This window comes from Triplophysa dalaica, chromosome 24, assembly GCF_015846415.1.
Source record: "Triplophysa dalaica isolate WHDGS20190420 chromosome 24, ASM1584641v1, whole genome shotgun sequence".
NCBI lineage: Eukaryota > Metazoa > Chordata > Actinopteri > Cypriniformes > Nemacheilidae > Triplophysa > Triplophysa dalaica.
The window spans coordinates 3,516,500-3,534,221 of NC_079565.1; the positions used below are offsets into that span (position 1 = coordinate 3,516,500).

A 17,722-nucleotide genomic window follows, 5' to 3' on the forward strand; every position below is an offset into this window, starting at 1 on the left:
TTGTTTTTACGCATTGCTGATGCCTGGTACAGCAAAAAAGAATAATAATATGAAGTTTGCTCATATAGATTCAAACAGTTTTTAAAATCCATGTATATAGTGGGACCACATTTAAAATCAGGAATGCAAAACCAATTTAAAAATGGAAATATATCTTTAAAATAATGTAAATTAAAAATTGAATTCAAGTCATCACGCTATCCCAAATAATTGGGATTAAATATTAAAAAAATCATTTCTAAATCTTGTACTTTACTATTTGTCTCCCCTATGACCCTGGTATACACATATATCGCCTATTGCTCAATCTTCGATATCCGTGAGAAGAAATGTAAACTTTATATGAATCTATTGTAGATGTTTATGATCATGACAGAGCATTCTGGGAGATGAAGTACTTTCAGCAGGTCACATCATATAAGTAAATCTCAAGGTTATTTAAGTGTATTTCCTATCACAGAGAGGTCACAGGAAACGATCGAGCATCGCCCAGACAGTCTATCAAACTGAAGGCAGTATGAACAGAAGTATGGTACGGCTAGTAACCCGAGCACCGGACCTCGGACAATCATTTAAAACCCAGCCAGAGAGAATGAGTCTGATTGAATTTGTCCCTCCTCATTGAATTCTAATCTCTCCGAGCAGTGAATGCACCAGAACAATGTGCATTAACCGAAATACACTACGGACACGTTTTTGTTGAATGTTAAAAACTTCTGTATTGACTAAAGAGATTAACTGGCATGCTCTTCAAAAAAACAAGAATCAGAATCAGGTTATAAAATATTTACATGAGGGCTGCAAATATACTTTCTAAAAACACCTCTCTGTTTATTTTTGGGTACTTTGATAGATCTTTTTGAAGTCACGTATTGTATCTGTTGGTAGTATTCACATATTTTGATCTAAAATCTTCAAATGAAGACATTGTTAAAAACACAAACCAACGAAAGAATCTTCGCCGTCACAAACTGAAACCTGTTCAGTTTACAGAATCCTCGCTGCTCTTAAAACGGCAAAGTGCTATTGAGTGTCCTGCTCCACAGCCAATCAAAAGAGTCGTAGAGTCTTGTAAACTTGGGATTGGTTGTGGTTGTGTGATGTCACAGAGGGAACAGTCGCCACACATTCCGTGTTCGTTCCAGCCCCAGGAGAGGATCCGACCTCCTAATGGGAAACATGACAATGAAATAACTTTCACAACTGGATTAACAATGGGCGAAAATTACAAAATGAATAGAGAAGAATACTAGACGAAAGCAAAATACGTACATCTTACGCAAAATTTGTTTTTATGTAGTGTCAAGTTTATAGAGCATTGCAACAGCAAAAGTCAAGGTCATGGGTTTGAATCCCGGAGAACCTCTTGAATGAACTGTAAGTACTAAAAGTGTCTGGCAAATGAAAAAATTATGAAAGGAAAAATAATAAACACACAAACATCACATTTGTGAATGTCTCAAACCATCGTCGTAAAAACCTGTCTACTTGGACGTCCAGCAGGTAGGTGTGGTCAAGCCTGCATCCCCATGGAAACACGTGCCGCAGCAACATGATAACATATCAGCTCTCATCACCATGGCAACCAGAAGCGAGCACGCTTTCTCAAGGGTAACTCGTTTTTTCACATTCGTCGCCCCCCCGCACACCTATTTTCTCCCGCGCTCCCCTACCTTCATTCTAACACTCCATTGCGCTCCATCCGACGTGTCGTCATATCTTTATTGTTTTCTGCTAGCAAAAAAACGTCGCGTCATGAATTTCCCAGGACTGATGATTAAAATATAATGGAATATAGTAAGGTCTCATTGACCCCGTGCTTAGCATTGTCAGCCTGGAACTTGTGCTGTTAAAATAGATGTTAAGAGTATTGTCAGATTGTTTGACATTTTTTAAATTATAGTTTAAAATCAATGATCGGACTGTACAATTGCATGGAGAGTAATGTACATGCTAGGTAAAGTCTAGCAGTGCGTAGATATTATTTAACTTGAGCTGAAGTCTTCACAGTAATATTTGTTATTTGAGAAGATATTTAAATGATTTTTTTAGTGTAGAGACTATTCTTCAAGATGATTGAACCTATTTTTATGAGTTATCAATCGATGACTTACTGAGGCTCTATTACCCGGGTCATGGGTTTGAATCTCATGGGACACACATACTGATAATATGAGAATAAACAACATTGTGTGGTTCACTTTGTAGTAAAGTGTATGCTAAATGCATGAGTTAGTTGAAAGAATTAGTTCAGCTAAAGGGTGGTTCATAAATGTCGTTACATGGAGACAGAAGTGCATACTTTTCCACAGTGTTAGTAAGCTCATTTATTGGATCAGACTCATGGTAACTATGTAATGTTGAAAGACCTTCTGAAGTGCCTTAAAGAAGTAGTTCTCCTTCAAAATAAAAAATTCTGTCATTATTTACACGTTCTTCTGTAATTTCAAACCTGATTTCCTTTCTTCTGCAGAACACAAAAAAAAAATGTTTGAGACATGTTGGTAACAGAAAACCGTTGGTTGCCATTGACTTGCATTGGTTTTGTGTCCATACGACAGAAGTCATAAGGATCCAACGGTTTTCTGTTATCAACATTTTTCAAAATATCTTCTTTTGTGTGCTCCAACTAGACAAAGTTCACATTTACAAGATTTAAGCATTCAATGTAAGTCAATGGGGCCAACAGTTTTCTGTGACTAACATTTTCTAAATATCTTCTTTTGTGTTATGCAGGTTTGAAATGACGAAAAGGCGTGTAAATATTAATGACAGAATTCTCATTTTGAAGGAGAAGTATCCCTTACAGGCACTTCAGACAGGTCTTTCAACAGTACACAGTTACCGTGAGTCTGAACCAATGAATTAGCTTACAAGCACTGTGAAACCCCATGCACATCTGTCTCAAAGTAACGCCATTTAACCCCATTTAAAAAATGCTTAAAGATGTCAAAAAAAGAACCTTTAGTAAAACTAATTTTCAACTAACTCATACACTTTACTACAAAGTGAACCACACAGTATTGTTTATTCTCATATTATCAGTATGTGTGTCCCACGAGATTCGAACCCATGACCCGGGTAATAGAGCCACAGTAAGTCATCGATTGGTAACTCATAAAAATAGGTTCAATCGTCTGGAAGAATAGTCTCAACACAAAAAGAATCTTTTAAATATCTTCTCAAATAACAAATGTGCCCCTTGACAACAAAACCAGTCTTAAGTAGCACCGGAACATTTTTAGTAATCGCCAAAAATACATTGTAGGGGTAAACAATACAGATTTTTCTTTTTGCCAAATATCATTAGGACATTAAGTAAAGATCATGTTCCATGTAGATGTTTTATAAATATCCTACCATAAATGTATGAAAACTGTGGATGGTCTGCTACAGTGCTTCAGATTAACAACTTCAAAGGCGATTTTATCAATTTTTGCACCCTCGGATTCCAGCATTGTAAACAGTTGTTGTTCCTCCAGATAGTGTCCTATCCTAACAAACCATATATCAGTAGAATGCTTATTTCTTCAGCTTTCAGATATCAAAATATCAATTTCGAAAAATTGACCCTTAAGACTGGTTTTGTCGTCCAGGGTCACAAATATTACTGTGTAGACGTCGGCTTAAGTTAAACACTCTGTGCATGAAAGCCTACATAACTAAAACTATACGCTAGACTGTCATTCAATGCTGTTAGTGGTTTATGATATGCACCGTTCTTTACTTTGAAAACCTCCTTTTAGTCTCATTGAAAGATAACCATCCCGCAATGTCCTTAAGGACGTCCCTTGCGCGCTTATAGAATGCTGCGTGATTCCCAAGGCATGCCAGGATGATATTCAGTTTCAGAATCACGGTTTGTAACAGCGATCCACTTATCTCAAGGGTGCGACAGACACGAGGAACAGAGATAAACATCTCAAGTTCCCCAAGCAATGAAAACCTCCTTGGCTGGATTCCCAACTCCACATTATGGAACATGATCATTTTCTATTTACGAAGAAAAGATGAGAAGGTGATAAAGTACTCGTGCTCGTCCACAGTCTATTCCAATCCATGAGATCAATCTAAACCTTTTAAAACAGTGTGTGTTTCCTGGGGATCAAACCCATGACCTGTGTTGCTTATGTAATGCTTCACCATTTGAGTTTCAGGAAGACATACAAAGACCCAAAGTACCTATACAATTCGGTTTCTCTTGTATCTCTGGAAAAAAAAAAATGCCATTCCAAGAGCTTATACGACATGAATAACTTGAGATTGTCGTCCAGTGATGAATTCATTTCCCAACTCAAAGGCAGAAGATTTCAAGGCTAATTCCCACTCTCCTTCAATGATAGCGGTAAAGATCACAGCATTGAGTCATCCGTTTAATTAACCCAGATCCTCCTCTTCACCAGCATTACCGACGTCACGTCAAAAAATTTCCCATTACGAAACCCCAGCCATTGAATTCTCAAGACAGAGCTGCGGTCTCAGCGTTAATTCTGACAGCCAGGCTAAGCCATATCACAAAATACTGGCTTACTTTAATTCTCTGTCTCTCTTGCAGGCTCAATGTCAGAGCAGTTACATCCCATAATAGGCTACTTTGCATCTAAAGATGCTGTAGGGTTATTGCCTCGGCAACATTATGTGTGATAGTGGATCTGTCGCTTTGAGTTTGTTTTATGTGTGGCTTAGGTGTTAAATAAGCGTTTTGGGCCCACTCTACATCATACAAGCACATTTGTTTTACTCACCCACAATGGCCAGGTTGTGTTCAGATCCACAGGCAATCTGAAAAATCCATGAGAAAACGTCAATCAAACACCTATTACATGTTCTGATCACAGCTCAATCACAGTTGAAACCCGATCACAGTCAGACCGCTGTGATTCATCCATCCTTATCTCGTACACATACAAAAACTCCACCCGCTGTGAAACACACTCTCTCCCTCCATGTAACAGAAGCCGGAGTGCCTGAATCGAACATTCCCTGCAGAGACCCTTCATACGTGTGACGGGGGGTGATGGAGAGAGGCGTTTTACACATATGGGCGAACAGAGAGATGCTTCCCGCGGTCAAAAATAGCCCAAACACACAAATGGCTTCCCGGCCCTGATGCTGGAGTCCTATGTCCGTTACCATGGCGACTCGTAGAGATACGAGTGGATGACCGGGCGGTTCTGGTCGGCTTATTAATGTTTGGTGATCGTACCTTATTATACAGAGGAAATGACTTGCTAGCGGATAAAACATGGTTAATGCTCTCCGCTGTAGCTTAGAGGACGGCGTGTACACAAACCGTTTAAATGATCATAAAGCATGGTGGGAAATGGTAGCAGAGCTGGTGAGCCTTAATAAAACTTTTCTGGTTTCATGAACAGTCGAGTCTCCTGAAAATGAAAGTAATAATAAAGCTGTTTTTGTTATAACACACAACGTTACTTGAAGCAGTGGTTCTCAAACTGGGGGCCCGGGATGGATCCAGGGAGGCCACAGATTTTGTGGCATTTTATGAAATGTATCATAGATTTAACGCAAACATCAGCAAAATAAGCGCAACAACTAAAATAATTGATGTTCCAGTATTGTATACCTTAATATGGTTTTGGAAAAATTGAAATTCTAAGTTTGATATTATAAGTCTTTATTTGGGGGGGGACGCAAAATGATGCACCCTACACAAAGAGGGCCGTACCAGGAAAACGTTTGAGGGAAAGTTGACTCAACAAAAAAAAAAATCACTCTTTGTTTACTCACCCTCGAGTTGTTCCAAATCTGCATACATTTCTTTGTTCCGATAAACACAGAGAAAGATATTTTGAAGAATTCTTATTACCAAACAGTTATTGGTCACCATTGACTACCAATGTTGGAAAAATGTCTATAAATTTCTTTGCTCTGTTGAACACAAAATAAGAGATTTAGAAGAATGTAGGAGAGCAAACAGTTCTGGGGCACTTTTGACTACCATTGTCATTTTTCTTTCTATGCTATGACGAGAGAATTTTTAATTTTGGTTGGAACTTTTCCTTTAAGTAGAAAATTCTTCAGCAATTCAAGTTTTAATACTTAGTTTTCAAAGAAAACATATTTATCTATTTAATTTGCAAGGGTCTATAAAGCCCCCAAAAATATATAAACATATAAAATAACCTACAAAATAATCCATAATATTAGTATATTTACATGTATCTTGTATGAAAGCCAGAGACCAGAAAAATCACAAACTGGCTGTAACGAAAGGTCAAAGGTCATTTTAGAAATTAATTTAATGTGTGGCAAAAAACATTACATGCATGAATTTTGATATGCTTTCATCCGGTTAGTGAGTTCGAGTCAACTTATAGTCAAAGAACAAAGGAACGTCCTTCGTGGACACAAACAAAACCCAAGAACAAATCAGGAGCCCCCTGTCAGACTTCACAAAGATGATTTGTCCTGATGCAGTCAGTTTCTCTTGCCATCGCCAACAAAACAGCCTCACATCTGTCTCTGAACCCACAATACGTAACGCATTGTCAAAACAGACTTTGGGCTGGCAGGGGACCGTCTAAACTGCCCTGATGGGGTGCACTGCATGATGTAGACTACAACCCAACACGCCAGACTTCTAATCCACTTAGTTCACTAAAAAATAAATAATTGAATTAACTATTCACACTCACGTCATTATAAACCTGTTTGATGTTCTTATGCAGAACACAGAAGATAATTTGAACAATGTTTATTGACTTCCATGGTATGACCACAAAACCATTAAGACATTTCTCAAAATATCTTCTTTGGAATTCCACAGAAGAAATTAGTCATATATCTGCGATTAACCTTATGCAAATGAAGAACGATTGAATATGGGGACTACCAATAAAGAATTATTTTAATGAGGGTTGAATTGACCTTTGTTTAGGTAAGAAAGCTAAACATTAAAGATGATGTACCACTTTTCCAAAAGCACACACAGCAAACAGACACGTCAGCAACGGTATCCGTCAACCCCAAAAGCAGGAAACGATGACAACGATGGACAGCGAACATCCGAGCAATTTTTAACCGTCCTTGAGAGGCACTGGTAAGGGTAATGAAAAGGTTCATTATTACAGGAGTCCCTTTATAGTTGTAAGTGGATCTATGGGGGACAATCATCCTTCTTTATTAGTCAATAAAGGCTGTTCTGTAGTTGTGAAAGGACATACCAATTGTGACCCTGGACCATAAAATAAGGAGCCAGGGTATATTTTTGGCAATAAACAAATAAAACATTGTATGGGTCAAAACGATTGCTTCTCCTTTTATGCCCAAAATTATTAGATATTATGTAAAGATCATCTTCTATTAAGATATTTAGTAAATTTACTTCCGTAAATATATCAAAACTTGATTTTGTGAGTGGATGAAGCAAAACGAAAATGGGCAGAAACACGCCTACAAACTTCACTCGCTGCTGGCCTCTCTCTGGGAATTACCCACTCAAGTTTGGTATCTATGTAAAGCTCAGAATTAGTGATGCATCACAATGAAAATTCTGGGCCAAAACTGATACTGGAAATTAGGATGCACTGGCCGAAAGTTACTTAAAAAACTTGTGTGACATATTTTAAAACAATACAAAATATATTATTTTCCCTTGTTCATTGCAACACAATCGAATATAATTTTTTTTGTAGTTCTAGCATTATTCTAAAATGTTTTCCTACTATGGTAGTCAATGGGGGGCGAAATCTGTCCGGTTATAAGCATTCTTCCAAATATCTTTATCTGTGTTCATCAGAACAAAGTCGTTTATACAGATTTGGAACAACTCGGAGGTGAGTAATGATGACTTTTCTTTTTTGGTTGAGGTATCCCTTTAAAATAAGCTTCAGTGAACAAACTAGTCTAAGAAAGAGTTTAAGATTGCGTGTAAAATGAGATAAGCTCCATGCATATTTGTGAATGAACGTTAAAGTAATTCGATTTGATGCACAATGTTTTTTAGCTTTTTTTATTTAATCTGGTTAACACTGAGATGTTCACAGGTTTAAATAAGTGGCTCTTCAATTTAGAAATATGCCAGTATAAACATTTTTACAGTGTTAAATGAGTCAGTTTACAAAGATAAGCTTTTAATTCAAGCATAAAATGTCTAATTTACGTGAAAAGTTGCTCATGCTGGTAAAATTTTATTAATTTACCTACTGCAAAAACTTTTGTGGACATGAATAAAGACACAAATGTTGCTGGTTTGGCAGATAGCGTGATGTATCGTTATAGAATTGACCAACAAAATATCGAGTACCGTAGTATCACCACACCATCATATTATAGGGACCGTGAGCCGTATCGTGAGGTACCCTGTGATTCCCACCCATACCCAGCAATGCACAGTGGGAGTTAAACACAGACAGCAAGGCTCCTGTACTCCGGCTTTAGTGTGAAAGCAGCTGTCCGCTGCACCTTTAACAATGTGTGAATGAACTGGTGTTATAGAATTATACAGCCCATTACTGGAGGCAGTTCTGCATTCAGGGACGCGTCGTTTTTAGCACACCGTATTGTGTTTCACCACATTACCTACTGATAGGAAATCTATCGGCCTGGAGCCACTAGAGAAGTCAACTGCTCCATGATTGGCCGATACGGTTTTTGAGGGTGGGAATTGTATTTTTACGGCGTAAAACAGATGGAAATCAATGGGTTTAAAATGGACTGGCAGAATTTATGGTTATTGCAGCCTTTAAATAAATAAATAGATCTTTGTTATACAAAAAGGAACATCCACTAGGACTCACAGAGAATGCACTCATAGTAAACGCACTAAAGTCATCATTTTTCATTTTATTCATACAATGAATGGAAAATCTTTTGACCTCAAGGTGTGCAATGAAATGTTGAAAATTATATTTTTAAATAAAAATATAATTTGACTAACGTGATCAGCTCTAAAGCAATTTGTTTAAAAGGACGACTTAAAGGGCCAGTCACCCAAAAATGAAAATTCTTTCATCAGTATACTCACAATAGAGTTGTTACAAATCTTTATAAATTTCATTAATGAACACAGAGAAAGATATTTGGAAGGACGCTTGTACAGTTCTTGGTCCCCATTGACTGCCATTCAAGGTGAACTGTTTACTTTCTTACATTCTTTAAAACATCTTTTGTGTTCAACAGAACAAAGACATTTATGAAGCAATTTTTTCTACTATGATAGCCAATGGCAGCCAATAACTGTTTTTTTATCTTTCCCTGTGTTTATCAGATCAAAGAAACTTATATAGATTTGGAACAACTCAAGGGTGAGTAAATGCAGACAGATTTTTCATTTTGGCTGGACTTTTCCTTTAAATAACCCAAGCCAAGTAGTAGACCCTTGTAGTTGTTTTATAAGTGGGTACAGAAGACACACGGCACACTAAATATAGCACTTGAATTATTATTTTGCGAACCATTTAAAAATTTTCGTGCATGGAAAAGAAACAGTCAATTTTGCCTTCACGGATGAAATGTTTCTTTAAACCCTTTGGAATCCATCACTGAGCACAAGTGCTATTCTCTCAAGCCTCGGGCGAAGTCCTTCTGTCAACCAGAGCTCCTAAACTTTAGATTTCATTTGTAATAAAAAGTTGAAAATGTCCCTTGACCTATCCGCACGTACATTCTCCCTCTGGATGTGTTAGTCTGCACTTCACAAGATACCGTCTCCTTTTACTGCCCTTGTTTCCACTCGCATTAACAAGCGGCACGCAGCCAGGTCGCCCGTGGCGGAGCATTGTTGCATCAGCAGCTATTGACTATTTAATATGACATGAGGTACATTGACCAGATGAAGGAAAAAACATACAAAACATATGTTTAACAGATGAGACGAGGGTCAGAACATATGCCTCTCTGCAAGTACTTGAACCCAACAGCTGAAGCATCCCATTTAATCGATTTTGTTTTGTTTTTTTCAACTTAACATGCATTTAAAAACGATGCCAGATAAAGTCAACGCCTAATCTCCTTTGCACGTTTCTCATTCGGCCGTGCCTACACGCCACCTTCTCACTGCTGCACGTGCACACAACGTATTCATGTTTTAAAAGAGGCTTCTTTCATTTCAAGGTTCAGTGATGCATCAAAGGCATAAAAACCAAGACTCTGTGTAGATAAAGCACCGTGTCAATAAGTCTTCAAACCAATACACACACACATGGATGCTGCATTCTCTGAGGTGAGTGATGACCTTCAATTGAAATGAAAACTGTGTTTCTAGGCAGGATGTGAGGTAGGATAGCGCACCAACAGAGCCCCCTGCTGGTACACTGGACACACTGCATGCTACCAGACAAATTATTCTAGTCACTTCAATTGTAAGATAAGCAACATCCATGGGTATGGATGAGATAATTGTGGCTCTAAAGTCTGATTGGACGAGACGATCAAAGCCACTGGATGTTGCTTGGCAACCATGAACAACCCAGTCAGGCTGATTGGCATAAATTAAGAAAGAGTGATTTTTGTGAGAACTATCTCTTTAAGTCATCATTTTTTTCATTTGACAACATGTGTTTAGCCAATATCATACCTGTGTTGCTCCAAATAATCCCTTAACTTCAGCGGGGCTGTTTGAGCTTCTTTCTGGTTCTAGCCTCTGATTGGCCACGGTCTGTCCCAGTTGCCCATAACTGGCTCTGCCCCAGGTAAAGACCCGCCCACTCTCTGTAAATAGATGACAGTGATGTATTGTTAACTGCATCACTAGTTCACTGAATAGCCATTAGCATTGGGAAACACGAATATGGATGTGTTATGTGAGATATGAGGCACCTGTTTGCGCAATGACGTGTGTCCAGCCACTGTGCACGTCGGTCACCCTCTCTCTCTGCAGGACAGATCGATCTAGAGCCACAGGAAGCGGCAGGAAGGGGCTGTCGCTGACCAGCTGACCATGTTTATTGCTGCCCCATAGAAACACATCACCCGTGACTGTTGAGACACTGAACTGTAAATTGTGTTTGATCTCACGAAACAAGACAAAATCTTTAACGCTTTAAGTTGTTTAAGTATCACCTGTCAAACAGACGCAGTGGGCGGAGCCCGCGACAACCTTCTCGGGGGTCACATGATCTAGCCCTGCAGAATAAAATTCTGGTTTATGAGTGTTAACACAAACTATAACTGGAGCAAAACTGATACACGAGTGTATATTTGGTGTCATTGTAAGAGGAGACAAGATGAGTCGTACCTGGGACGAGGCAGGGCTCTTTAGAGGTTAGGTGTGCAGGAACAGGTTGGGGATTTAATGCTCTCTTGGCGTGACTAGACAGGCCGGTGCCCCACTGATACACACACGCCGATGCTTTGAACAGACACACACACATCTTATATATGAAAAAAGTAATTAAATGAACATTTTTATTTTAAAACACATTTACTGAAAATTCCTCCATTCACTATATCACTATACCTGTTCTGGCTAATGCGTGTCTGAGACCCGCAGCCACACTGGTAACACACTCGCTCAGTGCCTGCACAACAGACCATTTGAACACTTTTACTTTATTATATAATGAAGTATTCTGCAAATAGGCTTTTTATTGTCAGTGCTCACCTTTACACATAAAGGTTCTGCAGTATGTGTTATATGCGGTGAGATGCCCAGCTGTCCAAATGCATTGGACCCGCATGCCAAGACCTGCCCATCATCTAGCAGACGCAATTATCCATCAATTACCAAATTGAGTCCAAGTAACCCACTTCAATTTATTACTTGATATATTGAAATACCAAAATGTAATATTTCATCTAAGGCCGATGTATAATGCAAGATAGATGCCTATATATTTCATCATTGCGTGTAGCATTTTACGTGCGAATTCTGATCAATTGTATATTTTTGGGGATAATCACTTACCTGTAAGGATGAGAGTGAAGTCCCAGCCACAGGACACCGCCTTCACTCTCCTGCACCCAGGTAAAGGACAGGGTTGGAAGGTCATGACCTCGGAGATGTGCCTCAGCCCTAACTGACCTTTGTGATTTTGTCCACACATCAGCAGGTCACCTGATTCTATAGAGACAGACAGATAGAGAACAAGAGAATGTTGTTGTAATACCACCAACTGTCCACTAGAGGGAAAACAAAGATAGTAAAATTCCCAGATTTCCCCTTTCGCTCATGTGTAATGGAGTTAAGAGTCTTTAGCTTTATAATAGTTTTAATTCTGACACTGATCACCTCACCAGTAATGACAGCAGAATGTCCACCTCCACCGGTCAGACCGCGGATCTGCTCTGGCTGCAGTCCGCCGTCTGCACGCCGCGGCTCGGCTTCATCCTCCGCGTGTCCATGTCCGAGCTGCCCGTAACTGTTGGCTCCCTTTGAAAGAATATAACGCTTTAACTGTCATCCAAATACTATTTATTTTGCATGTCTTGTTCCGGTTGTGCATTTGTCACATGTAAACATAACAAACCGTGCATTATTGTGGGCAGGAGAGCGGTGTATTATAACGCAAACAGCATGCGTACTAGATACTTAAAAGACAATTTTAGTAAAACTTTGTAAAGTAAAACGTACCCACGTGTACAGCACAAATCGTGACAGCGGAGTTTCTTCCATCGGATATGAAAGTCGCCGTTTGATAGCGTCACATATGAACAAGTTTGGAGAGTTTAGAAATAGAAGCGCAAGAATATGTAGTGGGCGGGGCTTAGCAGACGGACGTGATGTACTTTTTGTTACGTTTATTTAGTCTCGTTAACATAATTTAGGCACTTTCCCGTCACAGAGACGAGGCTGTCACGTTTCCAATACGCTTCTGTGTATTTAATACGTCTAAAAAAAATGGGTTCGTGTTTTCTGAGATGACAGACGCCCTCTGGAGGAACAATATTTTATTACACGTCTAACAGACGTCGCAAGGTGCCACCCAATTAAATTGTACTTTTTCTGAGAATAAGACATGTGGGTTTAAAAATAAAAATGCACCACACACACAGTAAGAAAAGAAACTGTAGCCTTGGTCAATTTACAATATAAAAATAATGAATTGATTTTATTTGAAGCATATACATTCTATATAACTATATTATACAATAAACGACTCTATATGTTAAAGCTTCTTTCTGAATCTGTGGAATCTGTATCTTATATATAACCGAGCATTCTTGAAACCACATTTTTTGTCCATGCACAATGCAACATTTACACGTTTTTAATAAATGCTGGTTAACCTAAGTCAGAAGAGCAACGTCCATTTACAAATGATTTCTGCATTCATTTAAAATAAAGAAAAAATAACACAGAGATATATACTTAATATTTCATAGCATTAGGCGCACATCGGTACAACGCTGTGTTTTTAGCCGTTTTATAATACTGTGCACACAGGGAATAGACAGCAATGATATTCTAAACACAATATATTTGAATAAACATAAGGTGCTGACATGGACATGTCTAATGGACACAAACTCAGCAATATATCAGTCTGAGAAGACATCATGTTTACAAAATAGACTAATATTCACTTGCGTGGCTTGAATTGAACTTTAGTGTCATTGCCTTGCATAACATACAGAACTCCACCCGCAAGCACAAGTGAACACACATTTAATCATAAAAGAGCTAAACTGTAAATACAACACCGACATAATAGCTCTAAAATGAGAATTTAAAACAGTTTGGTGGGTTCAATTCAGAGTGAAAATAAAACAGTTCTGTGACAAAACAAGTGTATATTTGATACATGACAGACATGAGAGAAAAGGTTTGGTGGGGAATCAAGCAATGTTGTAGTCTTCACACTCCTAACTGTTTGTTGAGCCTGTTCAGTGCATCTCCGATGATGTCTAGCTCATGTCTCAACTCTTCCACGACATTGTTGATGCTGGTTGTGTCTTTCAGAACGTCCACGCTCTGTGTGTAGGGATTGTAACGCACCGAGAATGGCCGCTTAATGGTCTTTGCAAACTCCCTAAAAGGTTAAAAGAGGAAACACATTTTTCAAGAACCCAATTATATAATTTAAAACAATTGATGTAATAATGTTTACAAATAAACAAATTTAATAATGCTCACACACCTCATTTTGAATTTTGCTTCCTCAAAGGTGTCCGAAACAAAGTACACGTCCTGAAAGGTGGTGATGATGCACTCCTGCTTGGACGTCATATTGGGCTCAAAGGGCAAGATTCTGGCGTTTCCTGACAGAGCATGCTAGATGCAACACAAAACAAGACCACCATTTGAATATAAATAATAATAAAATATATAAAAGTTGACATGAAGCTTCAGTGTTCCACCAAAGACACCCATTCACGCTTCCTCACTTTGAGCTCACTGATGGAGGACAGCAGACCGGCTCCATAAGCTCTTAACTTTCCATCCTGTTTACAGAGGCCAAACTCCACGGTGAAGAAATAACACTGAGGAGATCGTAAATATAAATAATTCAGTATACAAAAATAGACACACATAATGATTTTAAAACAATAAATCAAGGGCCTGTCATTACTCACAGTGGCCAGTTTCTGAATAGAGTCATCGGATGCCCCCAGAGATGCGAGGCCGATCTCCTGACTGAACTGGGCAAAGCTGGGCTCGGCCAAAAGAGGAACGTGTCCAAACAGCTCATGACATGTGTCTCTTAAACAGAAAGATTGACACGGACCATTTATTCAGAGTAACAGAATTACAATGACATCTTATTACATATTGCTAGCGAGGCAGGAGATGAGGTCATACTTTTCAAATAAACTTATCAGATTGTTAGGATACTCACGGTTCGGGTGTGTAGAGGGGGTCAGAGCTGTGTCGGACATATTGAGTGCAGTGGAACACGCGGAATGCCAATCCTGCCAAGAAGTCTCGTGGGGAGAGATATCCAGCAACAGGTCTTATGGTGAAGCCCGTGCGCTCTGAAACATTTCACACAATGTTATACACAAGGAACCGTATAAATACATAAATGATACATTTGAAGATTTGCCACCGCTCTCACCTTTGAGAAACCGTGAGACATCCTCCAGCTGTGGGATGTTGTCTTCACGAAAATCACAGTATTTGGTGAGCAAGGGCAGGTTCTTCAGATACTCACGGCAGGCAAGTGTGGGGTAGAGTTTATTCAGCTCCCTGAACACTACACCCCATGTTTTCAACTCCTCTTCTGTGAATTCAATGCGGGGAATTGGATCTCCGCTGTGATAATGAAGGCACATTGTTAAAAAGGGTGCACATGCGGTTGCAAAGAGTTGATCTTACAATTTAAAATGTATACAGGAAAATCCTTAATTCAAAATAAATAAAATGCAATGTTTCCTATAGCTTAACTAAGTTACATCAGATGAAAGATCAATAAAATGATAAACACTCAACTGTTTGTAGCTCATGGCCAAGTCTGCAAAATACTTTCTCCTTTTGCGATAGACGTTATCCTTAAAGCCCTGCAGAGACACAACCGAACAGTTAGCGTTACGTCATGACATCATACCGAACTGTGACGTAGATGACAATAAAACGCCGCGTTTACCGGATGATCAGCATCGAGGTCTGATCCATACATCAGCACACGGTTCGCACATTTGTCCAGATCCGAAATCTTCTTTGGAAACCACGGCAGGTACTCCACATCTGCAAAAAGCGCAATATTAAATATTTTATTTACATGACAAAAAGTTGAATAACATTTCACTCATTTAATTCATACCGCTTTCCTCCGGCAGACGGTTATCGTGCGCGTCCATCTCTAGCACGTTCACGTGTTTCCTCAGCAGCTGAATGATCTCGTGCAGCTGCTCGCGGTTGCTGTCGCAATCCACGAAGATCTCGAACTCCGAGTTGCGCCTTTTTGATTTTCTGGATTCGATGTGCACAAGATTGACGTGTTTTTCCTGTCAAATTGTACATGTAGTGTTAATTTCACAGCATACACATGCAAGGCTGATATGTAAAAAATATGCTTGGAGTAGAAACCCAAAAGAAAAAGATGTTGCTTCACACCTGGAAAAGTTTAAGAGCCTTCACAAGTCCACCGACTTCATTTTTCAGAGAAAACACAACAGCTGCACGGCTCCTCTCTGCAGATTCGGTTTTGTTGTCTTTATTCTCTTCGATTTTTGGAAAAGCAGATTTGTTCATCTGTAAAACACATAACACATAAATGATTAGAATTAAGTACAAAACAAATAGGCCTACGTTTTATTTTAATATACAAATAAAGCTATACGACGATTCAACTAAAAAGTATGTTCTTTTGTAAGGCTAATACATGCTAATAATGCTGGATAAAGACTAAATAGAAATTATCTCTATTCAAACAAATTTCAACTCATTTTAAACCTTAACCCTACTGCGCTCAGGGCGCGACAATCAGATCAAGTGGATTAAACAAACAGTGTCGTACACAACACTTAATCACTTCATGCAAGGACACACGCGTGCAACTTTATTTGCATTCGTTTGTAGGTTTTAAACATTATTTACAAACGTATTGTAATATTATTTACGTATTATACGAGTTTGGGATACATCCCTTTTGTAAATTAATCACCCATGAAGGATTAAATAAACCTGAGCCAATGTAAATAAACCTAAGCAAAAATAAACGGATAATTGAGGTAATAAACTATCAGAAATAAAACAATGAAAGTAAGATGAGTACATTTCTGGCAAACGAACACTTCTGCAAACAGGGTCAACAGAGTTCATTCTCCGCGTCCGTTCAGTACCACGGACAGCGCCATTCTGACCCACTTAACACTGAGCCCAAGGTAATAGACTTTAGATTAAATAGAAAGAGTAAACGTTCATATTTAAAAAGATCTGGTATATAAGAATATAAGTTTAAAACATACAACAGTAATACATTGTATTTGTTTTAGTATAAAAGTTTTACATATCCTTTTATCAAAAGCTTTCCACCTACTGACCATGTTTCTTTTATCAAGCATATTGGAAAGTAATCGTCCCCGTCTTGCCGCCAGCAGGATTCCCGAAAACATAGCGAATGTATTGCGCGGTGCAGGATTCATTCAGTGTCCCTCGTCTCCAAACAATCCCATTTGAATAGAGAGGAAGCCTATTATTACCTCCCTCTTGTTTTAATCTTGTAGGCTTCAATTAATCACTCTTTTACGCACATCTCTGTTAAGTATACTTGATTTAATGCATCTTTGGCTTTTGTCAGGACGCAGGATTAGATTGGGAACGGTGTCAATCGCGGATAAATTGCACGTTTCGAAATGGAGAGCCGTATTAGAGCGCTTGGATAGAAGGCGCGCGGCGCGCCGAGCGACCTGTCACATCTAATTTCATTTCCACTCGTCATGTCTCAGACACTTATGCCTCTCTGACATCTATATGTGTCAGTGTCAACAAAAGACTAACACAATGCATCGGATTTCATAGAAACTATAATAAATGCGCATGCTTCTGCGCAAAACTAATTACATAAACACTTAATATTTGACAAAATTGCGTCTGATTGTTTGGTTTGATTGAATATTTAGTTTTCTATCATGCAAAGTCGATCATTCGATATAAATGAGTTCGACAAATCTGCTGTAAAGGGCTAAAGCTGTAGCAGAAAAGCTGAGCAAAATTGCTTACTTCATTGTTAAGTTGTTTCTCTTCCAATGTCAAACCAATGTTCATGGAATCAAAAGACCTTCCTCTGCGTGGCCCCTCGCTTTTAGTCGAGTACATGCTGAGGTTTCCTTCTGTTTAAATAGCCCCTAAACCGACGTATAAATCTGTTATCTTTAA

General features: G+C 38.8%; 2 protein-coding genes across 2 annotated transcripts; both read right to left on the reverse strand.

Annotated features, from left to right (window-relative positions):
• Nucleotides 1-807: 807 nt before the first annotated feature.
• On the reverse strand, nt 808-12,651 carry sergef (secretion regulating guanine nucleotide exchange factor). The gene is made up of 11 exons (XM_056740568.1): nt 12,536-12,651; nt 12,199-12,334; nt 11,870-12,025; nt 11,567-11,661; nt 11,423-11,483; nt 11,201-11,314; nt 11,026-11,088; nt 10,783-10,941; nt 10,541-10,674; nt 4,746-4,782; nt 808-1,167 (listed from the first exon to the last, which is right to left on the reverse strand). Exons 1-11 carry the CDS (start codon nt 12,575-12,577, stop codon nt 983-985), a joined length of 1,182 nt encoding a protein of 393 aa, XP_056596546.1. The 5' UTR covers nt 12,578-12,651; the 3' UTR covers nt 808-982.
• Nucleotides 12,652-12,981: 330 nt separating this feature from the next.
• On the reverse strand, nt 12,982-17,722 carry tph1a (tryptophan hydroxylase 1 (tryptophan 5-monooxygenase) a). The gene is made up of 11 exons (XM_056739866.1): nt 17,567-17,722; nt 15,959-16,096; nt 15,666-15,849; nt 15,489-15,589; nt 15,335-15,402; nt 14,961-15,157; nt 14,742-14,877; nt 14,479-14,605; nt 14,290-14,385; nt 14,043-14,176; nt 12,982-13,934 (listed from the first exon to the last, which is right to left on the reverse strand). The coding sequence occupies exons 1-11, from the start codon at nt 17,660-17,662 to the stop codon at nt 13,760-13,762; spliced, it is 1,452 nt and encodes a 483-aa protein (XP_056595844.1). The 5' UTR covers nt 17,663-17,722; the 3' UTR covers nt 12,982-13,759.